General features: G+C 46.3%; 1 protein-coding gene across 2 annotated transcripts in view; it reads left to right on the top strand.

Moving 5' to 3' along the window:
* Window positions 1-26,244, top strand: part of FBLN5 (fibulin 5) — a 74,588-nt gene that overhangs the window by 25,220 nt on the left and 23,124 nt on the right. For both annotated transcript variants that reach the window (XM_014832123.3, XM_014832122.3), the window contains exon 5: window positions 24,211-24,333. In XM_014832123.3, coding sequence (XP_014687609.1) covers window positions 24,211-24,333 — 123 coding nt within the window. The remainder of the gene's footprint in view (window positions 1-24,210; window positions 24,334-26,244) is intronic.

Raw genomic sequence — 26,244 nt, 5'->3', positions numbered from 1 at the left:
ACATCCAGCCAACTGCGAATCCCGAGTTGGCCACATCTCTATGCTGTGCTCAATCCTTGATGCTCACGTCATCTGCCAGCAGGTGGGGAAGAGCTGACACAGCCCCGCTCTTCTCCCTTGGGACAAATTATAGGTACGTTCGCTGTGGTTGGCACTGGCACGGGAGTGTAGGCTGCGACCCTGGCTCAGGGTTTTCCCCTGGGACGAGCAGATTGGCACAAAGGGAAGAAACCTTGATCTTGGGCTTGTCAGCACGATGTTCTTATAAACTGTGTGACCCAGCCCAGATGCGGCCGCAGCTGTAAACCTTTCTGGAACCTTCCGGGTAAGTGAACTGAGGTTTTACGACTGGCTTGCACAGAACTCTTCTCATAATTCCCGCAGTGGTACTTTCAGAACTCTCAACTGTCTGAGGCCTCCTCCTACCCTTTGGTTTCAAAAAACCAAGGCTGAGATTTTGCCAGACTGGAGATGAGCTTGGACTGTAAAATTGGATCTTCCGTGGCACAGGGGAGTTGCAGGTGAGATCTGAGGTCATTACAGATCCCCCCAAATTATCGCTGCGGCCAGGGGGAGGACCGAGGGTGGGCGTGGGCCAGGGTGGGCCGGGCTGGCCAATGCTTCATTCTCCACTTGGGGGCAGGGGTCCTTGGAGGATCCACAGGAAATGGAGTGTGTGTGTGTGTGTAGACGTGCTCACTCCTACGGAGACCACCACGCGGCCACCCTGGACTAACTATGGTGGGAGCAGCTAATTCTGCCCAAGGCTGTCTTCGCAGAGAAGGGACATTTATAGTTTAGTTGGAAAACCTGGAGAGCGGAGATGAGATGTAATTGTCCAAGGTCACGTCGCAGATCATTTGCAGAACGGGATGAACCCCAAAGTCTCTGGGTTCCTAATCCCAAGAAACATAGTGGTGCTGTGGAAAGAGACTGGATTCGGAAGCTGAATGACCTTGGGCAAGTCGCTCCTCTGTGGGTTTCATCCTCCTCTTTTAAGGCTGGCCCCGTGGCCGAGTGGTTAAGTTTGTGCGCTCCACTTTGGCAGCCTGGGGTTCACTGGTTTGGATCCTGGCCACAGACCTAGCATCGCTCATCGGGCCATGCTGAGGGAGCATCCCACATAGAAGAACTAGAATGACTTGCAACCAGGATATACAGCTATGTACTGGGACTTTGGGGAGAAAAAAAAAAAAAAGAGGAAGATTGGCAACAGATGTTAGCTCAGGGCCAATCTTCCTCAAAACAAAACAAAACAAAGCAAAAAACCCCACATGGTCAAGCTTCTCCCATCAAACAATAAAAACAATCAAATGCTTTCCTGATGTCAAGAAAAAAAAGAAAAAAGAGGAGGATGGTCTGTAAGATTAGTTTAGACACTCTTTCGTTGGGAGGTAGTAGGCATGACAAATGAACAACACAGCATGTCAGATCGACAGTTTTGGGATCTTTGGTTCTGTTGTCCGTGTTAACTTTCCTATTCTAAGCAGTTTGGTCAGGCTGGATTTTGTCAGGATAAGGTGAGTCGGCATTAAATGGAACTCTCTCTTTAAAGTGGCTCGTGGCATAGGTTTCGATTCCTTTAACTAGAGTCTGGTTTCACAAGAATTCTCCCCCAACCCAGCGATGTGGACACACCAAGCTTAATCCTCTTTGTCAGCCATCGAGCTCTGTTCTTTCCACATTCAAGCTCTGTAAAGGGTTGTCAATGGAATAAATTTGGCAGCTGGCGTTAACTGCTTCTGAAGATGAAGCAGAACGAGGCAGGAGACCCTCGCACTTCAACAGGCAGACGAGCCACAAAAAGGTTAATAAAACAGAAAGTGATTAAGACAACAGGAGATAGTGCCAGAGGTTGGCTTTGAGCTTTTTAGCTCTCATGAGGAGGGGAGGCCTGCCAGGCTCGCATTCCAGCGCAGCCTACTGACCGTGAAGAAGAGCGTGGGGTTCCAGAAGCAAGCCCAGTGAGCCACACGCACGCTGTTAGGGTCTCGTCAACAAGGACGCTGAGATCAGACGGGAGGAAGGAGAGTGAGCCAGCTCACCCCCCTCTGGAAGGCTGGTGGGAGGTCTCCCACGTGGGAGGTGTTCCGGGCCGGGGAAGCACAGGGAATGCATGCGTGTCCCCGGGCTGCCATAACAAGTACCACAGATCAGGGGGCTTACACAACAGACTTTGATTTTCTCACAGTTCTGGAGGCTCGACATCCCACATCAAGATGTAGGCAGAGCTGGATCCTTCTGAGGGCCACCAGGGAGGGATCTGCTCCAGGCTTCTCTCCTGAGCTTGCAGAAGGCCATTTTCGCATGGTCTTCCCTCTGTGTATCTCTGTGTCCCGATGGATGCCTATTGAATTAAGATCCACCCTAATGACCTCATTTTAACCTAATCACCTTTTTAAAGACTCCATCTCCAGATACAGTTAGGACTTCAACGTATGAATTTTGAAGGACACAATTTGACTTCAATATATGAATTTTGGGAACACAATTCATTCAGCCTGTAACATAGGACACAGTCCTATTCCTCCAGCAGGGACCCTTTGGAGGTCAGAGACCACTGGGGATGCCATTCCTTTTTCTTATCCTTAATGACCCAGTCCATACGTAATTTCTTCTAGGAGGCCTTCTTAGATCTTTGCCATCCCATCCCAAGCCCATCGGAATTCTCTCTCCATCCCACCTTGAGTTCCCAAACCCTTTGCTTGTACCTCTATTGGGGCATTTATGATCGTCGACATTAGACTTAATTAGAAATAGTCTGCGCTCCCTGCATCTAAAGCCTCATGTCTTAGGTATCTTTGTGTCCCTCTCATATCCCTTACCTCCTGTCTTGCATATAGAGCCGGTTTGGTAATGTTTGTTGGCTTGTTGATGGGTAAGCTGTCCAAGAAGGTTGGGTAAGAAGGGCTAGATAAACAGGAAGACGTGGCTGCTAAGAAACAGCCACAGCAATGTGACTTTCCGTAGAGTCTTTGCACTCATCGACAAAGCTGAGGGCCTGGATTCATAAAGAGAAGAAGCTCTTTCCACCCTTCTATCCTTGTTTGACCACAGCAGGTCAAGGGAAGAATCTGCAAACTGGGTGCTCAGCATTCTTAAACCCCCAGGGCTCACAGGGAATGACTCCTCTGGCCTGTCTTGAAGAAACTCCTCAATCACTTCTTGAATAATGGCATTCTTTTGGCCCAGCTCTGTGGATACTCCTCCCTCCACCCCCAGTCCCGTGACCTTCTGTCCCCTCGTTTCTTGGCCGAAAGTCTGGGTCTGCTGTAGAGCAAAAGCAGTTTCAGCGGAGCGAGGGATCCTTCCCACGAATCCAGAGCCACACAGCCCAGAAAGCCTGACTGTGCAGAAACAGCTGCGCTTTGGCAGGCCAATCTTGAAAAACAATGCTGATAATTTAAAAGCACTTTGTTCCAGAGTGGCGTATGGAAGATGAGGAATGTCCTGTCAGATACGTTAAGACTCATTTGAGGATTTGCTCTCAAACAGGTTTCCTTGTCTTCCACCTTTCCTTTCCTCCAGGAAGGCTCCCCACCTGGCCCCCGGGAGATAGGTGTGCCTGGGGACTGGTCTCCTGGGCTCTTGGGATGGCTGGCAGGGGCTTGAGATGCCCGAGTCTTTGGACCAATCACCTTCGCTCTCTCTATTATGCCTTACACACTTCTAGAATTTTCTGTGAGTCCCTCGACATGAAAAAAGTTGGGAAGGACTACTTTGATGCGTTCTGCAGAGATTTCTAGGAACACAGAGCAGGTTTCTCAATATTGACCTTTTAAAATGAAACTTATTCCCTGATTACTCTTGGTGCCCTGGCTTTTGACAAGAATGCCAACATCAGGACTCTGTGGTTCAATCAAGCCGTGGGACAATTTGAATACGCTTAGTGTATTAATTATCAGGACTCTTTCGTTTGCAAGTAACAGAGACCCAGCTCAAAGTGGCTTAAGCAAAATAAATAAATAAATAAATAAACAGCAAAACACAAGAATTTTAGGGAAAAAACCCTACATGCTCACATATTTTTTAACAACTGAAAAGTCAACAAGTAGGATCAGCCTCAGACGTGGCTGGATCCAAGGGCTCAAGTGACTTTATATGGCCTGGATGTTTTTCTCTCCCCCTCTCCTGCCTCCCCTACACGGGCTTCGTCATTCTCAGGGCGGGTTCTCTCAAGAGGTGGCTCCTGGCAGCGCCAGGCTCTTCTCTTGCCAGTTTAACAACCCGGAGAGAATGTCTTAATCCCTAGAGCTCCAGCAAAAGGACATACCAAGCCTTCATCACTGGTCCAACCCTGGAGCCAGTAATGGGTCTAAAGCTGCCTGAACACATGCACTGCAAGTGGGGAAAGGTGGTTCCTCAAAGGAAAATTGGGGTGCTGTTACCAGGTGAAGGGAGTTTGAGTATTGAGTGGGCAAGAGATATTCCTGGGATCCCGGCTTCCACGTGGAAAGAGAAGAAACAGATGGATCATAAGTTTGTTCTGAGCCAACAGGGACAGATTACAGAGGATGCGCCCACCAGCTGATTCAGCATACATCATACATGCACCCTTCCGTGACATTGGGGGACAATGGCAGAGAAGAAGGAGGGGGCCTGGAGCAGTCGTCTGTGCTACCCACCTGTCCTCAGGTAGGCAGGGACCCACACTGCCCCTCAAAGACAACTAACTCTCCCTTTCATTAAAAATTGTCACGGGGCCAGCCCCGGTTGCCTAGTGGTTAAGTTCGGCACGCTCTGCTTTGGCGGCCAGGGTTCAGTTCCTGGGCGCAGACCTACATCTCTTGTCTGTCAGTGGCCGTGCTGTGGTGGCAGCTCACATACAAAAAGAGGAAGACTGGCAGCAGATTCAGCTCAGGGTGAATCTTCCTCAGGAAAAAAAAATTGTCAAGGAGATACTACCATGAATCCTCTTTATAGAAATATCAGGTTGGTAAATGCTCTGAGTCAAAAAGAAATGCCTGCTGTCTTGCTTGAATCTTTTGTGCTGCTGTCTTTGTCATCTTGCCCTTAGGAAAAAAAAAATAATAAACATAGAATGGTAGATTATTACCATGTATAACCACTACCAGCACTGGCACCACCGCCACCACCACCATCATCATCATGATCACCAGCATCATCATCACCAGCATCACCACCAACGCCACCACCATCCTTAACCATCATCAGCACCACCACCACCATCATCATCATCATCCCACATCAAAGCACCTATGTGTTTCTGATCCCTTTTATTTTAAAGCGGTGATACCCCTGGTAGTGCACTCTAACTGCCCCCAGTCACATGTGCAGAGCTGTTGGTCCTTCTTTATCTCCTGGCCCTTATCATAATAAATCTTGGGACTAGCCTTGGTTTTCTTATCTGTAAGATGAAGATAATGCCTATCTCATAAGTTTTTCTGTGAGGATTAAAATAGAGAATGTATACAAAGCATGCGACATTAGAAGGTGCTCCATAAGTAAGATGCATAGCTATCTGTAGCCGTATGTTCCGTAAGACATGTTTCATTAGAGTAATTAAGTTCTGCCCTTAAAAAAGTCCCACTGGTCACTTAGAAAGGGCGGGATAGCTTCGAAGAGCTTCTGAACTGGAATGATGGTCCAGGGGTTCACCACTGCCCCAGGACGGAGAAAGAAAATCTTAAGCAGTTGAATAATGCCATTCTGAAAATGGCCCAGGATCAGTGGAGGAGCTTAGTCCTGAGGTATCAGAAATAGATTAGAATCTTCCCTGCAAGTCTTTAATGGAGAAATATCCATAGAGAGACCTCAGGGCCAGGGCCGGGATATCTGCATTGGATCCTAGCTGTGTCCCTCACTAGCTGTGTGACCTCGGACAGGTGTCTTAAACTCTCTGAATCTCAGTTTTCTCCTCTGTAAAATGAGCATAGCAATTCCTGCCCTGCCTACCTCACAGGATTAGTGATGCAGCAGAACCTTTCGTTCCTACGAAACCTGCAGGACTAGTTGTTTCCAGAGCATTTTAAGAAATTGCTCCATTATGGTATTTATCAGAGTGTATTGTAACTGTTGTCAGTGTGTCTCAGTAAACTGTGAGCTGAACCGTGGAAAGGACTTAGGCAATATTTGATATATACACAAAATTGTATGTAACATGTGGAAGCCAGAGCTTGGTAACTTGCGTATGGGAGAACCCAGCACGCAGCCTGAGAACCTGAGTGCGTCTCCACCATTGCTCCTTCTAGCTTCTTCCGGTGGCTTCTGAGACTGGCTTATTTCATTCAACGCTGTGTTTCTAAGATTCCCACCCGTGTTGTGTGTAGCTGGAGTTTCTTTTTTGCTTTTTTACTTTTCCGCTGTGACACTACACTGTAGCACAGTCTGTTGATTCATTCTTTTGTCAAAAGGCGTTTGGGGTGTTTTTAGTTTTTTGTGTTACAAACAATGATGCTTTAAATAGTCTTCTGGGTGCCATACAGCTGTGCTATAGGTATGGGAATTTCAACTTTACAAAATAATGTTTTATAGTGTTCCAAATACAAGTTTACACACTAATCAGCAGTAATTAAGAGTTTCTATTGACCTACAATCTCACCAACACTTGGTATTGACAGACTTCTTAATTTTTGCCAATCTAGTAATTGTAAAATGTTCTTTTCTTATATACAGAATTGCAATTCTCAGGTTACTAATGAAGTTAATCATTTTTTAATATATTTATTGGCCATTTGTGTTTCCTCTTTTGTGAAATTGTCTGATCATGTCTTTTGGCCATTTTTCTATTAGATTTCCTTTCTTTTTCATACTTGTGATTTGTATGAATTCTGTCTATATCTAGATTCTAATCCGTACAGGTTGCAAATATCTTCTCCCAAATTGTGGCTTATCCTTTCAGGATCTTTATGGTGTTTTTTGAGCAACAGACATTCCCAACTAATGTGGAATTTATTAATCTTTTCTTTTGTGGTGTTCTTGTGGGGAGGGGTTTGAGAAATCCTTCCCTACGCTAAGATCATAAGTATGTTTTTCTTATATTGTCTTTTAAAAGTTTTAAAGCTTTGCCTTTCACATACAAATCTTGACCCTATTTGGAATTTATTTGAGGGTATGGTGAGAAGCATAGATCCAGTTTCACTTTTCTCCGTATGGACCATTACCAGTTACCCCAACACTTCTGTTGAATGGTCCCTCTGCCCCACAGTGCTCTGTGATGCCTGCCAGCTTAGCTATCAGGGTTCCACACCCGTGTTGTATCTTTCTCTTCTCTCTCTTCTCTTCCACTGTCCATTGGTGCACCGGTACCACTCAGTGTTAATTAGTACAGCTTTATAATGTCTTATTATCTAATAAGACAGGTTTCTTGACTTTCTTCTTCAGGAGTGTCGTGGCTATTCTTGGGCTTAGTGTCTTGAAAGAAAAACCCTGTTGAGATTTTGGTTGTAATTCATTGAGTCTTTAGAGAAATTTGAAGAGAACTGACATCTTCATTTTATTTGTTTTTATATCTTTGAACATGAAATGTCTTCCCTTTTTAAGGTCTTCTTTAATATCTTTCAGTAAGGTTTTACAATTTTCTCCAAACAAGTTTTGCACATCTTTGTTTAGATTCTTTCATAGGAAGCTTATATTTTTTTGTTGCTCTATTAACGGTATCTTTAAAAAATTCAGTGTTTCTTCTGCTGCTAGTATATAGAAATGCAATTTATTTTTGAATATTGACCTTATATCCAGATGGCTTGTGAAATTCTCTTATTATTTCCAATATTTTGTCTTTAGAATCTTTTGGGTTATTCTGACAATTATACTATCTGTGAATAATGAGAGTTTTGTTTCATCTTCTCTAATTTTTATTCCTTTTATTTACTTGTCGTGTCTTACTGCACTGGTTGGTACTTTTAGAATAATGTTGAATATAAATGGTGACAGTGGGCATCCTTGTCTTTTTCCTGATGGTCTTTTCCCTAATGTTTCCTGATTAAGAATGTTTTGTTGAGTTTTCTTTCTTTTTTAAAAAAAATCATTAATAAGTATTGGATTTTAGCAAATGCTTTTCCTACAACTATTGAGATAATTATATGCTTAAAAATATGCTCATGTGGGGAATTACATTGATAAATTTACTTATTAAACCACTTTTCATTCATTCTTAGGATAACCCACTTAGTCATTTTATAGTATAATTTGTTTCAAATATACTACTTGATTTGTTTGGCTAATATTTTGTTTAGGATTTTTTTCACCAATGTCTATATATTAAAAAGGCCTGTCATGTTCCTTTTTAAAAATTACTCTTTCTGGGTTTGCTATCAATATATTAGCTTGATAGAGTGAGATATTCTTCCTTTTCTGTTCTCTGGAACTCTAGCATGATCTAGTCATGCAAAGTTTATTCGAATTTGCCAATAAGATCATAGAGGTTTGGTGTTTTTTTTCTGGAAGATTTTTAGCTACTATTATAATTCCTTTAACAGTTATGGGACTATGACATTTTTACTCCTTCCTAAGTCAGTTTTGCAAAGTTATGATTTTCTCAGAATTTGTCCATTTAATAAATGTTTGCAGATTAATTTGCATGAACATTTTCATACCCTTCTTTGTATTATCTTTTAAATCTCTGCTGAATCTGTAGTTCTTTTTTTAATTGCGGTAACATTAGTCTGTAACCTTATGTAAATTTCAGGTGTACATCATTATATTTTGATTCTTGTGTGGATTACATCATGTTCACCACCCAAGGGAATCTGTGGTTCTGTTGCTGTTTTCATTCCTAATGTTATTGTGCTAACTCTTTTTTTAGAAAAAATATACCAAAGTCATATCCATTTTATTAGCCATTTTCAAAGAACCAATTTTTGTCTTTGTAGATCTCCTCTGTTTCTTTTTTTACTTCTTGCTTTTTATTTCACTAATTTCTGCTCTTCATCATTTTCTTCTTTCTCAGTTTTTGGATTTCTTTGTTCCTTTCCTAATTTCTTAAGCTGGATGCTTAGCTCATTAATTTTAAGCTTTTCTTTTTTCCTAATATTAGCACTTAAGGCTATATATTTCTCTCTGTGTTCCGCAAGTTTGGATATGTAGTGTTTTCATTGCCATTAAGTTCTAAAAATGTTCTGATTTACTTTGATTATTTCTTATGGTCCATGATTTATTTAGTGAGGAGTTTTTAAATTTTACTCATTTATGGGGTTTATCTTTTTGTTATTGATTTCTACTTAATTATATTGTCATCAGGGAAGATGATCTGCGTGATACTGATTCTGTGAAATTTACTTGGAATGCGAATTATTCACTTTGATAATCCACACTGCCTAGCATAACGCCAAGAATGTAGAAGTTGTTTGGTAAATGTTTTCCAATCTAATGAATTACAGATGAATGAATGTCTAGTGACCAGGCATTAAAAGGATTATCTCTTTCTGCTCAGCCAAGTTGTCCAATCCTGCCAGCGACATCATATTCCAAAATAGCCTTGTAAATGAGCACCAGAAATATAATGGCCCTCCAAAATCATCTTCTATCCTGCTTCCTCCTTTGGCTTGGGAAGCAGACAGTGAGTGAATGACAGGCTGCTTGCAAAGCTGGTAGTGTGACCCAGTCTTAAACGTAATAGAATTAGATAATTGCTTTCTGCTCATTTCTTTTATGACCTGGAGAACAGTATTTTTTTTCTACATGTAAGGTGGCATTTCCTCCAAAGGAAACTCTCATTGAATCCCTGAAAGTAATCAGACGTGATACCCCCACTTAAAAAATGGGAAAACTGACACAAACCTAGTTGGTGGTGAGGCTGGCTGAGTTCCTGATCTGTACTTTCTGTTCTATACACTAACCATCAGCACCTCATTTTTATCACTGTAGTAACAGGGTGGTAACACCTTAGACATACCTAAGAGGATACAGATAGATAAAAACATTTGAATGAATTCTGCTTGTAAAGGGCATTTGAAGACAAAGAATGAAAAATACACATCCATTCTGCACTAGTCAATACATATTGGTTAAATGAATGAATGAGTGAATGAACACTCCTTATTTTGATGAGTACATTTTCTTCTATTTGAATCGATACCGCTTTAAAGGCATACGAAGGAGAAAAGAGTGAAGCATTAGTTTCTCTGTCTTTTCCGAAGCTCTTGTGAAGCCTTTTGAAGATGCTTATTAAGCAGGTCTTGAAAGAGATCTAGAGGGAAATATTGGAACATTCTTATTTCAGAGTAAATCTCAAGACAGACAGCAGTGTTCATACATTATAATAACATTCATACGTTATACAGCAGTCACATATTATAGCAGTGTTCATGGAGTGTAACGGTGGTCGTACATTGTAACAATGTTCGCATATTGTCATAGACATTTGATATGGGGCTGATCAGAAAGTAGAAGACAACTTAATTGTGCTCCCCAATACTTTTTAGGGTGGCATCAGGGAAGAAGCCCTTCCCTGCTCAGATTACCCTCTTACCTTAAGTTTTCCCCCTACTTTGTAAGAGTCCGGTCTCCAAGGTCATGTCCTCTTTTGGTGTGTGGAGGCAAGTTGTGGGCATCTCCCAGCTGTGTTTGTGTGTTTTCCTCTCGCGTCCTCCAGAGGGCCTCCTTGGCCCTCATAGGTAGGAGGCGTGGGCAGTGAGTGATGAGGGTAGGGAGCTCGTCTGGAGCACAGAGGATTCAGATTCATCGACCTTTCCAGATAGAAGAGACCTCAGACCTCGTTTGTCAGAGGAGGAAACAGGTTGAGAAAGACTTGCCTGAAGGCCACCATTAAGCTAGTGGAAGGTTCTAGACTAGAAGCTGGCTTTCAACCTCTTCTTTTTTCTCTTCTTTGAGGGGGTGGGCTCCCTGTCCTCCCCCTTCCCTCTCTTCCTCTTCTTCCTTCTCCTGCTTCTTGACATGAAGCTATAACAGTCAACTTTGACTGAGGGCCATTTCTGTGCCAGGAGCTGATTGAAATGCTTTATTCCCACTGGCTCCTCACAAAACACCGTGAGTTTTGTACATTTGTTAACTCTTTCTACAAATGAGGAAACGAGTTTTAAAACGAACATCAACAATAATAAGAAACTTGTTTAAAATTATGCAGCTAAAAAAATGGAGGCAGCAGGAGTTGAAATGGATCTGATTCCAAAGCCCATGTTCCCACCAACCTGTGTGGCCCTTGAACCGAGTTCCTAGAGGGACAAGATGTCCCACGTCGTAGTCCAGACCTCTTCGTTCCTGCTTCCCTCCCCATCCCCTCTCCGCCCTCCCCTGTCTCCACCTCCAGCCCTTTTCTCCTGACTCTCTGCTCTCATCCAGGGATGCTCGAGTCTTAATTCTCTTTTGGAGACGGGCTGCAGAGGAGTGAGGGCTGTCTGGGCAGCGAGGGAGCTCCTCAGGTCTGCGCCGTCGCTGGGATTTTGTTTCAGATGGCAGGTCGATTATGTCCTTGGGCAGGAGCAACTAATAAAATTTAGAATGGAATTTAATGAAGAAATATGCTTTGATTTACAGATACTTTTTTATTGCGGTCAAAACACGTAACGTGAAATTTACCGTCTTAATCATCTTCAAGTGTACTGTCCGGTAGTGTTAAGTATATTCACGTTGTTGTGCAACCGATCTCCAGGACTTTTTCTTCTTGCAAAACTGAAACTCTTTCCCCAGTGAACACTAACTGCGCATTCCCTTCTCCTCCCAGCCTCTGGCGACCCCCATTCTACTTTCCGTTCCTATGAGTCTGAGTATGCTAGGTACCTCATATAAGTGAAATCATATGATGTTTGTCTTTTGTGACTGGCTTATTTCACTAGTAGGATGTCCTCAAGGTTCATCTGTGTTGCAGCGTATGTTAGAATTTCCCTCCTTTTTAAGGCTGAGTAATATTCTATCACATGTATCTACCACATGTTGTTGAGCCCCTCACCCTTTGATGGACATTTGGGTTGCTTCCACCTCTTGGTTATTATGAGTAGTGCTGCTATGAACATGGGTGTGCAAATATCTCTTCAAGAACCCTGCTTATTTTGTATATATTTCAGTTATTTTGTATATCTACCCTGAAGTTGAATTGCTGGATCATATGCTAATTCTATGTTTAACTTTTTGACGAGCCACCATACTGCTTTCCACAGCAGCTGCGCCATTTTGCATTCCCACCAAAAGTGCTCACGGGATCAATTTCTCCACATCCTCACCAACGCTTGTTCTTTTCTTTTTCTTTTTTGATAGCAGCCATCCTGATGGGTGTGAGGTGAGCAACTAGTTTTTAAGTGAGTATTCTGTGCCAGGCACTGTGCTTGGAGTAGGGGCTGTGAAGATAAATGCAACGTGGCTCCTGCCCTCCGGTCGCTCGGTCTTGTGGTTGGACTAGACCAGTGTTTTTGCAAGTGTGGACCCTTCCAGCAGCATCAGCTGGGATGCCTGTTACGAATACTGACCCCTGGGACTTTCTCTAGACCCTTTGAATCAAGAGCTCTAGTTCTTTTTAAAAAACAAGCCTCCAAGGAGATTCTAATGTGCACCGTCGGGCTAGATCAGTAGTTAATCTAGCTGTGCCTTAAAATCTGCCTTGGCTCTTCCTGGGGGTTGTGATGTAACTGGTCTGGGGTGGGGGGGCTTCTGTAATCTATGTTAGAGCTTCTCGCGTAATACAGATGTACAGCCAAGGCAGAGAAACATGGCACTAGCTGGTTTCTAAATTCTTTCTAGTTGTAAAATTCTGCCATAGGCAGCAGTTTTTAGTTCAGCAAATGCTTATTGACTTGTTTTCTCTGTGCAAGGCTCTGGTCTCCTAGGGGGTGAGGATCAAGAGCAGACTGCGTTCAAATAGAAAGGCTTGAGTTGTGTCCTGATCCACTCATACTGACTACCAGGATAACCTTAGGGAAGGCCCCAGACCAGGAGAGGGTGGGATCCTGGAGCCTAATGAAGAAAGTCTTTAAAGAAGAAGGAAGAGATTGACTGTGCCAGATGCTACTAAGAAGTGGTGAAGGATGGATGTGAACCGTTGGATTTGACGTTGTGGAGGTCATTGTGACCTTGATGAGAAAGGCTGTGGTAGAATTGAAAGAGACGGATGTCTGACTGGAGTGGGCTAAAGAGAGAGTGGGAGGTGTGGAGCAGAGCAGCGACTGTAGACCACAACGTCTAGGAAGTCTGTGGCATGAGGGCACGGAGAAAGGTGGTAGTCACTGGGGCGTTACATTGGGCTATTTGTTTTTATTGTTTTTTATTATAATTTTGTCCACTACTGCAACTCTCTTAAAAAAGCATTTTTTAAGAACCCAAATGAGTGAATCTTATGAACAGACTCTTGACTCAACCGTTTAGAATCAGAGACTACATTTTCTTTGGACTCACCTTATTGTGGCTTTAAAAAAAAAAACACGGAAGTCAAATTGTTCTGATTGAAGCTAACTCAGAGTTCATCAAAACATAAAACTTGATGCTAATTTTGGCAGAACTACAAAGGGCTAGGACTTTTGTGGGCGTCAACGGAGAACAAATACAAGTTCCCACATACAGAAGAGGATGGCTGTGTTTTTATCTTTCCTCTCCCTCCGTTTTTTCCCTCCTCCTCATCTCTTCATTTTTTCTTTTCTTTTCCTTTTCCGCTTCTTTCTGCTCCCATTCTCTTCCTCCTCCTCCAGCGTCCTTAGCTTGGCACAGTTTTATAAATGGGCTGTCATCTCCACTTCCCTCCCTCTGTACTCACCACGCTCCCCCACATATAGTCTGCTCATGTTAACTGTGCTTGGCTCTCTGAATGTGCTGTGCCTCCCATGCCTCTGTGCCTTTGCACATGCCCTTCCCCATCCACTTTTTTTAGCTAACTCCTATTCGTTTGTATTAGTATACAAGCTAAGCTGCTATAACAAAGAGACTTTCAACACATTGGTTTAGATAAGAGAGAATTTAAATTCTCTCTGATGGTGCAGTCCAGAGGCAGGTGTTTTCAGGGCTGGTAAGGTGGCTTGGCCAAACTTAATGTGTGGTTTTCACCTCTAGATCCAAGATGGCTGCTCTAGATCTCGTCATCACACCTACATCCCAGCCAAAGCGGGGAGAGAAGTGACTAGGGGACCACGCACTCATTCTTTTAAAGCATGATTCAGAAATTATTACATGTTGTTTTCACTTAAGTCTCACTGGCCAGAATTTAGACACATAGCCACACTTCACTGTAAAGGAAGCTGAAAAACCTCGTCTTTAGTTGGGAGACTGGATATTGGAGGACAATACCCAGTTGTGGCAGCCTCTGCATCATCCATCCAGATGCACCCAAGCATCTCCTTTCCTGGGAAGCCTGTTCCTCCTGGAGGGCCCCCATTCTTCTCTCCAGCGTGACACTTACCATACTGAATTGGGATTACCTGCTCCCTTATCTGGACGGTAAATAGACATGGCCCATGTGTCATTTATCTTGAGTCCCTGGTACCTACAGCAGTGTTGGCTGTGTGTGGCGTACATTGAATGTGTGTGGCATAAATGAATGCTGTGTTGCTGTGCTATTGGCACTGGGACCTGGGTTCTATGCTCTTTATGGCGGGAGGGAGGACCAGAGCGGCCTGGCAGGTCAGTTAATTGCTTGGCCCCACATGTGGCTCCTTCACCTCCCTGCCTTCCACACCACAGAAATTGGGCATCTGCTAGTGACCACAGCAGGGTGGATGGAAAGAAGTGGCCCCTGTTCTATCAGCTGGGTAAACACGCAATCCTGAAAAGTGTTTAATCGGTTCAAATATTTATTTTAGGTTCAAGTGATATAATTTAACTCTTATCAAGTCCAAAGGGTGGTGGGGAGCAGGCGTGGCTGTTTCAGCCCTGTGCTGTTTGGGGTGGGGCCCTCACTTCCAGACTCTCAGGGGACTCCGTGGCCCCCCTCAGCCAGGAGATATTATCTCCAGGACTCGCTCTCTCTGGCGTCGTCTCCCGCAGCCCCATGGGCCCTGCATGCTTTCCACCTCTTCTTCCCATCCCCTGAGGTTTCACCTGTGGGGTTGTAGCTTCAACAGTTATTGTCTGATATGCTGGGGTCATCTGCTAGAGACGGGCAGCAGGGAGCTTTGGACCACACCAGGGTGGACGGGTGGGGGCAGGAGAGGAGACCAGCATAGTAGGTTGGTCTCAGGATGAAATATCTAGATTTTTAATCACCTGCCGGACTCTTGCTTATAACTTGTTATGTTGAAAGAGCCATCTGTCACTTCCCTCCCTTGACCTGGGGTTCTGAGAATGGGTGTATATGAAGGAACCACTCCCCCACATCGTTGTCCTGTGCCGAGACCTGCCCTTACCTCCCGGATTCGGGACACTGCCAGTTATGTGTCCTCAGAGCCCTCTGCAAGGCCCCCCCCAACTTGTTCGTGTTCATCGTCCGTCTTCCCCAGTAGCCTGCAGGCCTTAGGAGGCCAGGTGATGGTGGCCCCATTTCAGAGACCAGGAAGCAAATGCTGAGCGTCAGTGACATGCACAGGGCACCCTGGTGCGGTGGTGATGGAGTCAGAACGGGTAGCGGGGTTTCTGACCCCAGGCGTGGGGAAGAGAACACATGGAGATTTCATCAGCATGCTCTGAGAGGGACCTGGCAGGCCACGTTGGTGGCTGACCTTGGGCTGATTGCTTCCTCGGCATGAATTTGCACACCTGGGGACTCTCACAGCCTCACCAGGCTGAGGCTTTTGTCTTGAGCCTGAAAAATGGACTGGATTTCCCAGTTGTGCCCCAAGAGGGCCTGTTGGTGCCCATTTTGAGGCCAGGAAGAAGGTGTACCTTCTCCTCCTCTGAAGTTCCTCCCTCCTGTGGTTGTTGAGAATAAACTTCTTCCTTGTCTGGATCGCCTGGCTCCATAGGAGGAAAGAGGAAGTGTAACTTACTCCATCAGGCCAAGCACATGTTGCGTCAAAGCCTCTGGAGGTTCAGGACACTGTCGTATCAGCCCTGGGTGAAGACTGGGATGGGAATAAGGCCTCTGCTCCTGCAAGGGGGTCTGAGGCTCTGCTGGGCTGGAGCTGTCCGCCAGATTCCCCCACCCCACAGAGATGCGATACGGGCCACAGCAGAGGTGGTTGGCTGAGCTGATTTCCTCGGGTGTCCCGTGGCTTAACTGACTTTCCCCTCTTGCCTTCAGAAAAGTTCCAGAACAAAGTATCTTCATTTCTGACATAATTCACTTCCATACTCTCTATCATGCCAGGTGCTGTGTTAGGTGCTTGAGACACAAATGTGAAACAGACCCATTTCTTGCTTTCAAGAAACTCACAGCTAACTGTAATACAACATGCAGTGCTGTGAAACAGGCTATAGCACATGTTTGAGTATAAAAGCAGGCTCGACGTGCTCTGTTGCCGAGGTGTAAAAGAAAGCTGTGAGGTTTCTAAGGAGGGCAGTAGTAGAGTCACGTGATCCTTTGCATGCGTTGGATGGTTCTGGAGGTCGTGTTTAGCTTGCTTTTGAGGGGAGTGCGGGCCAACAGGCTAGTAAGGAAGTTATTACCATCATTTAGAGAAAAGACAGTGAGGCCTTGGAGTCTTTCGGGGTAAGGGATGTAAAGAAAGAAGGGAATTTGCAAGATTTGCAGAAGAATCGTGTGAGAGTAGGGAGTGGAGGGGGGAGGATTGAGGGATGGCTGAGGTTTCTAGCCCAGGACACTGGGAAATGGTGACGCCATTAACTGAGACAGCATCGGCAGAGGTGGGTGTCGGGATCGGGGACAAGGAGATCACAGACCATGACGCTGAGGATGCATGGCGGTCAGGAGGCGCGGGAGGAACAGGTTTAGAGGGAACTAAGAGGAGGAGCCTGCGGGGAGATGTCGTGGAGACGACAGGATTCAAGAGCTGCGGTGTTTATCGACTGTGTTCGTGAGAAAGGGATGGTCTGTATTGGAAGAAAGACGTTGCCCTTTCTCCTAATTGGAATCTGTTGCACTTTTTATCTTCACTTTGGGATCAGCATTTCCAAGAAGTTAGTTAAGATTCAGGGAACTGAATTCACTCATAGGAAATCAAAACCCCACCAATAAACTAAAAGGAAGGAGAATTTTTTTTTTTTGAGGAAGATTAGCCCTGAGCTGACATCTGCTGCCAATCCTCCTCTTTTTGCTGAGGAAGACTGGCCCTGAGCTAACATCCATGCCCATCTTCCTCTACTTTATGTGTAGGACGCCTACCACAGTATGGCTTGCCAAGCGGTGCCATGTGGACACCTGGAATCCGAAGCAGTGAACCCCCGAGCCGCCGAAGCAGAACGTGTGAACTTAACCCCTGCGCCACCAGGCTGGCCCCAGGGAGAACCTTTAAAGGCACACAATCCACTAGCCCAGAGCATTGCAACAGTAGGCACCGCCTGCTGCAGGCTGGAATTCAATAATGGCCATGTCTGCACACCAGAAAAGCATTGTATGATTTAGACTGTGCTGGGAACTTTTTAAATAAGACTCTAAAATCGCAATACAGTTGTAACCAGCAGTTTGGTCTTAGAGAAAAATCCGGTTATGAATCCCCATCTTGAGTTTTGAACACTTAAATTCCCTCCTAGGGAATTATTCCCTTGAATAGCTTCTTAAACTCTGAGCACGTTGCATGGATACAGACCCAAATACCACTCACCATCATCTAGCACCCAGCTGCACAAAGTGTGGCCCCTTGGCCAGCAGCATTGGCATCACCTGGGAGCTTGTTAGAAATGCAGAATCTACCAAGTTAGACCCTGCATTTTAACAAGATCCCCACTGATTCATATGCACATTGAAGTTTGAGAAGTATTTGTCTGGCACAGCAAGTCCAGATATGGTTTTGCATTGAAACCATTTAGGTAGCTTTGAATAGCTTTCCAAGCCTTAACCCCAGACGTTCTCATTTAGGCAGGTGATTCTCTTGGGTGGCTAGGTTTGGGAACCACTGGCTTGTGTAAGTTCAAAAATCCTTCTCTGTGGATGGACAAATGGCAAGAATTTTAATAAATGGAAATCTAGTTTGAGCTCCATGTTTGTCTGGTTTACAATCACAATAATGGCTAAAGCCTCATGCCCTATTAAAAAAAAACCCATATCTAGATTGGCCATAAGCAGCCTTGTCCCGTTACTCTCAGGACCATTTGATGCATGACGCTCAAAAGGGAACATAAGCGTCCTCCTCCCCTCCCCAGCCCCCACAAGTGCAGTGAGCGCTCATACGTTGGCAAAAGTTGACTGGGCTTGGCCAATTCACTGCACAGTTTGAAAGCAACCCGAGTCAGCTGGTGTTTACAAAGCGCTCTGGGTGAAAATAATTACGCAAGAGCTAAACAATGTGAGCCCTATTAGTTGAATAGTTTGTTTCTGTAGAAGTCGCAGCTAGAAGAGGCTTTTCAGAACTCTCCTCCAAGCTCTTGCTTTAAAGATAGGAAAATAGAATCCATGGAGAGGTTGGAACCTGCGTTCAGCTGGTTTCATCCAAGAGGAAAGGATGTTTTGTTGTCCGGTAAAGGGACCACATATAGTTGCCTAATTAGAGGCACAACATGAGCAGGCTTTGTATTCTAGGCTTCGTATCAAGCGTTGGAAAAAGTGCTGTAAACACAAAAAGATCTGGTTTCTAATGATTGCCCAGGACCCCTAAGACACATGGAGTGCAGATGTCCTGGGAATTCAACAAGCGAGTTCTCAAACGCTGAGATCGTTAATTAAGCAGGTGTGGGGAAGTCGGTCCTGTGTAGCTTCCAACCTTGGCTGGGCTTGTCTCGCTGAAAAATGGCACTGACCCAGCCCAGCAGCAGGCCTGAAACTGGCTTCAACTGGAGGCACAGGAATGTGTCATTGTTATTTTCTTCTTTCTTATCAAGCCCCATTAGCTTGAGCGAGGAAGGAACAAGAACGGTCTGGGAAAACATGTTGCTTCATTGGGTAAAAATTTACTACCAAGGAAATGATTTTGCTGTGTCCAAAAAAGGACTAGTGGAGGCCTTTGGAAAGGTGTAGCCTTCCAGAGACTTTTGGACAGTTTCTCCCAGTGTCACCCAGTGAGAATGTTTCCCGTTGGCGGATGGCCATTCTCACACAAGAACAGAGACGTTCCGCGGAGGTTGTGGACACAGGCTCGCAAAGGCAGTTTATTCACAGTATTGGAGAAGAGAAGACACGGGAAGAGGGAAGCATCAGAGATGGAGCAAAGGGTGATCATATTTGGGTGTGGAATTCAGTAAGACGCAAACCCTTGGGTTTTCGGAGGTCTGTAATGATAGAATCATAGGTGGGAGCCATAGCGCCCAAGTGTGGAGGTAGAAACTGAGACCCAGTGAAGGAATGGACCCTACCTTTTGTCACTTTTTGTTCCAACCTCCTGCCACGTGTCTGGGGCTCTAGAGAAGTCTCCAGCTCTGGCTGTGGTTGAACCATAGAACTAACCATGCCTGACAGCCCACTATCCCCGGTGCTGTCATCCTGGCCTCTTTGGTGAATCCCAGAATGCAGCTGGCAGCAGGCAGAAGCCAAGCTTTTCCCTGTCCTTCTCAGCCTGTTAGAAAGAGCACCTCACCAGGGAAGGGGGCTAGAATTTTCTGGGTACCTACTATGTGTCAGACAGTGGTGTTGGGGCCCATACCCACGTTAACTTATGAACTCTCCTGGCAGCCTAGGAGGCGGGCTGCCATCGCTCTATTCTATAGAACTCCCGAGGATCCGAGAGGTTAAGAACAGGCTCAGTAATACTCAGGCGTTAAGTGGGAAAATCTGGATTCACACCCAGCTCTGCCTGCCCCGCCACCACCCCCCCCCCCCCCCCCCCGCGTTCTTATTCTTTTGCCCACTAATCCTTTCTGGGGGACGTCTTAGCCCTCGGGTCGTTTTTTCTTTTAAACTTTGCTGCTGGGAGAATGGCCTACGAAATGTTCTCCCTGGGGACACGGGGAACCACTAGTTTTTGTTTTGTTTTACAGTTTTTAAAGGACATTTTGTCTCAATTAGAATTTGTGTTATGAAAACAGTTTAAGTATTTTCCTCTTAGCTTTCAGGAATAAATGCTGAAATGCAAATGCATGTATGTATATAGTATGTACATTCAAATATAATAAATAGCTGGCATAGCGATGCATATTATTTATATTCGTATTTATGCATACTTATGGCATTCCATTAAGTCTGTCGTGCCTACCTATAGAGATTTTTAGATAACCTGTGCATTACACTAAGATCATACTTGGAACCATTAGTTTGACATGGGACAGAAAAGTGCGTTGAGCGCTGTTTCTGAGAAGCAGCCCACCCCCAGGAAGCCATATCATTGGCGTAAGCCTCCTGTGCATACCCACGGAGTCCTACGGGAACTCATCTGACATAGAGAGGGCTGCGCGTCACCAATTGCTTCCATCCCAGACTCCTGCTCCAAGGGCTAAAACTGCCAGTAGCTTTGTGGCCTGCGGCCCCTCCCCATGTTCTCCCTTGAGTCAGCCTGGAAGATTCGGTTTGCTTTGTTGTCCTGGGTTGTTGGGTCGTGTATTCTGATGTCTTGAGGCCAGTGCCTCCATCTGGTGCCTCTGTGAGATCTTAACTGGGTTCGAAGGACATTCTTTATTCATGTTGCCTTAGTGCACCTGTCCACACAAAGCTTTCTGTCTGGCTGGTGACGTGAGACATAGCTAGCCATATGACATCCTAAATGAGAATCCCTAATGTGTGAACCGCTGTCCTGAGGCCCTGGAGCCCACTTCTGCCCGTGGCCTCCTGGGAGGGCATCGAGGAGATGAGGTTGACTGGTTTTGACGACTTTCCTGGGTGAGCAGTTGTTTCAGATTGAGAACGTTTCCATTGAAGGGACGTCTGAAGGAAGGGGTGACAGCTCTGACAAAGCTGCGTGGGTCAGCAGAGCTGTGCCGCTCAATGCAGAGGACGATTTCTTCCTGGGCGGGCACAGTGCTGGGCTTTGATCTGCTGCCAGGTTCTGGAGAAGTCAGCGAGCTCCTGCCTCCAGTTGCCAGGACGCGGGTCACCTGGACAGCAGATGGACCCCCCCTGGGGAGAGACGAGTCGTGGCTGCTGTGGTGGACTCCTCCCAGTGCCCAGGCGGCTGCCCAGGGCTACAGCCCCCAGGAGGGAGGCAGGGAGCCGGCATAAGGATTCTAGGAACAATACAGCTGGAGGGACTCTGCTCCATGCTGTCTCTTCCAAGTGGCCTGAAGGTTTGGAGGACACACAGAGCCATAGTGGAACATAAAGAATGAATAAGCGAATAAATGATTGAATGAACCGAGCGTTCTTTTCTCTTAGGAAACTCTTCCTAAACATCACACAGAAAAGGAACAGAAATAGCAGGCATGGTTTGCCTACGAGGATAATGACACTTACTCAGGTTGCTGTAACTTGTGCTTTTCCACTGATGCAGAAAAGGATGCTTTGCCAAAGAATGTCCTTGGAGTGGTTTGATGTATTTTTCCTTCTGTTATTTAAGTCGAATGTATTGAATGTAAGCAATTCAGCTGTGAGCTGGAATGTGCGATGCGTCTCTTAGCCCTGTGTGGAACCCACAGTGTGAACATTTCCAGTTTCAGCTCCACCAGGTGCGTAAGCCGATGGTGGTTTTTGATGGGGGTGGTGGTTGTTAAACTCCACACACCAAAACGGTCTTGTCAGCAAGTTGGCTGGGAAAAACTTGTCTGGGGGCTTAAAGGCATGGATGTCTGTTGCTCGTGTATTCATTCATTCATTCACCAAATAGTATTTGACGTTTGCTGTGGACACAGCATTATACCAGGTATGTTTTGAAGATATAAAGATGAGACCCCCCCCCCCCCATAAAACTCCAGGGACTTATTGAGTTCTCAAAATATGTTTATATTGACAGTCTATTCAATGAGTTAGAGAAAGTTACAAATTTAGTGTTTCGAACAGCATCAACAGAAACGCAGTCGGACGGAGTTAATTCTTGAACTCAGTAACAGTGGTGGAGTTTGTAAATGAACTGGAAAGATTTTGTTTCTAGGCCTGAACATTTTGCGTGTGCCTGTGTGTGTGTTCGTGCACACATGTGCGCCCATTTAGGCCCCGCCTGCCCTGCTGAGCCCAGTCTGGTCCACTCACAAGTTACTGTTTTCTCTCTGCAGGACTTCACGGGCACACTGTGTGCACCATAAGGGACGCAGACACAGAGCCTCGGAAACTTACTCTCTCTCTAACAGCTCGCCTCCCCCTTGGGTACCCCTCGCCCTTCATTCCCTTCAAGGCAGGAAAAAGAGCACAAATTCCTAAGGCAATGTTGTTCCCAGGGTACAATTGCCATCCATCACTTCCCGCTGGAAATATGTAAATAGGCGCCGGCCGATAGTGGCATTATTTATTATCATAGGCTTCACTATGGATCTGAGCAGGAGCGGCTGCCTGCCAAGCATTATCCCAGGTTCCCCTGGGAGGCTTTGCTGGGTGGGCAGAGCTAGGGGTGGAAGGGAGGCCAAGGGCAGAGGCAGGAGCTCTTGCAGCTGAGAACAGGGCTGGGTCGTTGCCACTGAGGCTCACATCTTCAACACATCGGGGTTGGGTGGAGGCTGCCACCAGCTTGGGACCAGGTTCTTGGAGGCTGTTCATGTTTGGAGAACTGAAGCCTGGCTCCCTGCAATGCCCAGACACCTGGTTATTTGGGGGTGGGATGGGAATTGATCAGTGTCGTTGGTATTACTTGTTGCAGGTGGGTGGTTGCAGATTGTGGTGATGTCGCTGGAACCCAAGAAACCATTGCTTACCTGGCCAAATGTTTCCCTGAGTCAGCTGTGCTCGCTTCCTGAGCACACAGCGGGCCAAGCCCTAGGCTGCACGAGGCCGCCCTCAAGCAGCTTACACTTTGGGGCCCTAGGCCTCCCCACCCCCTTAGTCTGCGATCTGCAATGTCAAGAGGTAGACGATTTTCCCGGAGGGCCAGGAAAAGGCAGCAACAGCCTGCCTGTCTCTCCTGAACCTGCTTGGTCTCGGGTGACGGGACCTCCTTCATTCCCACACAGAGGGAGCTTGGAGGCAGGCAGGTGGGGAGGCCTGGGTTCAGCTCTTGGCCGGGGGCTCATTAGCTCCTTCACCATAGTTTTTCCGTCAGTAAACTGGGGATCACAAGCCCACCTCACAGGGCGATTGTGAGAACAAATGTGGTAACATACTTGCGGTGTCGGCACGCTGTGCAGGCTCAGTGAACGGCAGCTTGTAATAGTATTGCCAACTGCACGATGGTCCATTCAGGAGAGATGGGGAGAAGATATCGCTGAGCAAACCCTGTCTGCAATAATAAGGGGGGGCGCAGACAGGTGAGGGCAGGACTGACCAGGAGGACGGGCGGTGGAGTCAGGCCAGGCTGATCCAGGTGCCCGGTGAAGCCTTGTGGAGCGAATTTCTAGACGAATGTTCAGGGCAAGTCTCCTCCTCCAGGTCCAAGTGAGAGTGTGGCGTCAGGAGGTCCTGTTCCAGGATTCCGAGCGCTGTCCCTAAAGTGCAGCGTGGGGAGAAAGGAAGAAGGATTTGTTTCAATGAAAACAAACAGTTTTGAGTGCTGACTGTGTACAGCTGATGTCTTGAGAAATATGACCATGAATACAGCTTGGTCTCTATGCTCTGAAGCTCTCAGTTGAGGAGAAGTGACTGAATTGGACACAAATGCCTGCATCCCGCCAGAGAGATGTCGCAGCACCATGTAGCAGCGTAGAGAGACCCAGTGTGAGCGGAGGGCAGCGAGAGATGAGCCCCTGGAGCTCCAGAGGCGAGGGCAGGCTGGAGGCCTCCGTGAAGCTTCGGGAAGGAGCCGGAGCCGCAGGCTGAAAGATTTTCATGGCTGGACGCAATCAAGTGACTCAACGACCAGCTCCTGTTGGCAGGGGCGTTTCTTTTTCTTCCGTTATGTTCTCAGAGGTGTTTATCACAGCTCTGTGCACACTGTAGGTACACAGCAGACCCCTGTTTAACACACGAATGGATAAGCCCAATACAATACGCATTTCTAGATCAAGTAATGTTTATTATCGAGGTGACCTGCTTTCAGAGAATGACAGCATAGGATGGCAGGAGGGTGCCTAAGGAGGTGTGTTCTCTTCCTGCCCATTTCTCTTTGTGGATTCAGGGGAGCAGACTAGCTCTGTCCCCTCCAGGGGAAGGTCAGTGTCTCCTAGTGGTCCCTATCAGGGAGGGGCTTCCATCTCCTTGGGTGTAACCCAGAGACATTATCAACTGCTTCCCAGCCAGTCAAGCAGCAGCTGGCACCTCTGGTGGCTCCAGGGCTCTGGATAGACGGAGGTGACATTCTTCGGAATTTGTCTGTGTTACAGATGTGGACGAGTGTGCAACAGATTCCCACCAGTGCAACCCTACCCAGATTTGCATCAACACCGAAGGAGGGTATACGTGCTCCTGCACCGACGGTTATTGGCTTCTGGAAGGCCAGTGCTTAGGTAAGCGCTCTCTGGGGCTCCCAGGGACTCTCGGAAGTTAGCGGTTGCCCATGGTATTGCAAAATGCGGGTGTAACTGCGTGGCCTAACAGCAAGGGGCTTTTCTTTGGGGGAGGTAGAAAGCTAAGGAACTTATACGTAGCACCATCCTTTAAAATCAGTTGTCCACCGTCACTGTCATGTCATCATCAGAGTTTTTGAATGTATTTTTTTAAGGGCTTATGTTTTATTTTACCTACAGCTTCCTGCCTTCAGGAAGTTTCTATTCAAGGCAGAAAGTGACAGAGGGAATGATTATTTTGTGCTAGTTAGAAGTCATACTCGGGGCCAGCTCCATGGCTGAGTGGTTAAGTTTGCATGCTCCGCTGCGGCGGCCCAGGGTTCGGATCCTGGGTGCGGACATGGCACCGCTCGTCAGGCCACATTGAGGCGGCGTCCCACATCCCACAACTAGAAGGACCTGCAACTAAGATATACAACTGTGTACCGGGGGGCTTTGGGGAGAAAAAGGAAAAAATAAAATCTTAAAAAAAAAAAAAGTCGTACTCAGAGAAGGGAACACTTCTGCTTAGTCACAGAACGTTCCAAGTCTCAAATGTGACCATCAGATTCCATCATTGCCTCCCAGCACTCACCACAGCCACCCCCACGGCTGCCCCGCGAGCTGTGGTCTTTTTACTCCTAAGGAGCCGGTCATTGCCTATTGAGAATTTTGTCCCTCGCAGTTGGCATCTGCTATATGATCCCTCTGTTTATTTTTCCTGCAGGATTATTTTCCTTTCTTCCCTCTAGTTTTTGGTGGAGCCAAGTGAATGAATTCATAGCAATCTCTAGCTGTCACTTCAATTTCTATTTCTAGGATGTGATTTCTATGCTGTGTTTTCTTGGAAAAGCCCTGCCAGTTTAAATTCTCTAAGACACTATTCTGTTGCCTGAAAGTCAGTCCTGGAGGAGCTGAGAAATCCAAACAACATCATGGAAACAAGAGAAAAAACGGTTCTTCTTTCCAAGTCTCTCTTGATTGAGACAGAATTTCGGTCTGCCCTGGAGCCCTATCCGAAGCATCCTCGGGGCCTGATAAGCCAGCCTAGACTTGGCTTGGTTCTCCTTCCCAGGAATGCACCGAAGAGCTGGCTGCACATGGGCATTTGTGAATATCATGGTCCCTGTGCATTTTAACCAACCTCAGCTATTATGGAAAATTTGATGCCACTGATTTGAACATAAGCAGATCGGTGTGAGTTATTTGAATGGGAACTTAATATGTAGAATTTCAGAGCTGGAAGGGATGTTAGATATTATGTCATCCAACTTTTATAGAGTTGGAAACTGAGACTCAAAGAGGAGGAACATTTTGGACTAAGTTAGAACGAGTTGGGTCTAAAATCTGTCTCCTGTTTCTCAGTCCAGTTTTTTCCACCACAAGGGGGTGCTAGAGAGGACCAGGTGACCAGGACACACAGGTGGGATTATAGAGACCTGAAGGCCAGGAAACCCCTCCCCATCTGAGGGGGGCCAGCAACTGGGACATTCCTCCAGCTGGAAGGGTTCTTCTCTTCCACAGAGCGTGAAGCTTGGGGAAGGATGCTCCTGGAGGCCTAACATGGTGCCACATGCACAGTCTGCTCACACTTCACATTCGAAGTGAAGACCTTTCCTACTTGTGGCTGAATTCATGCCTTCCCTTGGCCAAATTCATCTTTCTCTTTCAAAACACAAGTTACCTGCTCTCTACCACCCTCTCTGTGCCCTTTGGAGGCGTTGCTTTTGCAGAAAAATAAGGGGCTGGGGGCTACCTTTCCTCCAAGTTAACCCTGGGCACACGATGCCCTCTTCTCCCCCTGCTGCCTCCCTAGCCATGGTGATATGCCCAACTGCACCCTAGGAAGAGGTCAGGACCAGCAACTGCACA

This window comes from Equus asinus, chromosome 7, assembly GCF_041296235.1.
Source record: "Equus asinus isolate D_3611 breed Donkey chromosome 7, EquAss-T2T_v2, whole genome shotgun sequence".
Taxonomy (NCBI): Eukaryota; Metazoa; Chordata; class Mammalia; order Perissodactyla; family Equidae; genus Equus; species Equus asinus.
The sequence above is the reverse complement of the archived record's forward strand: the minus strand, read 5'-3'. Positions and strand labels throughout refer to the sequence as shown.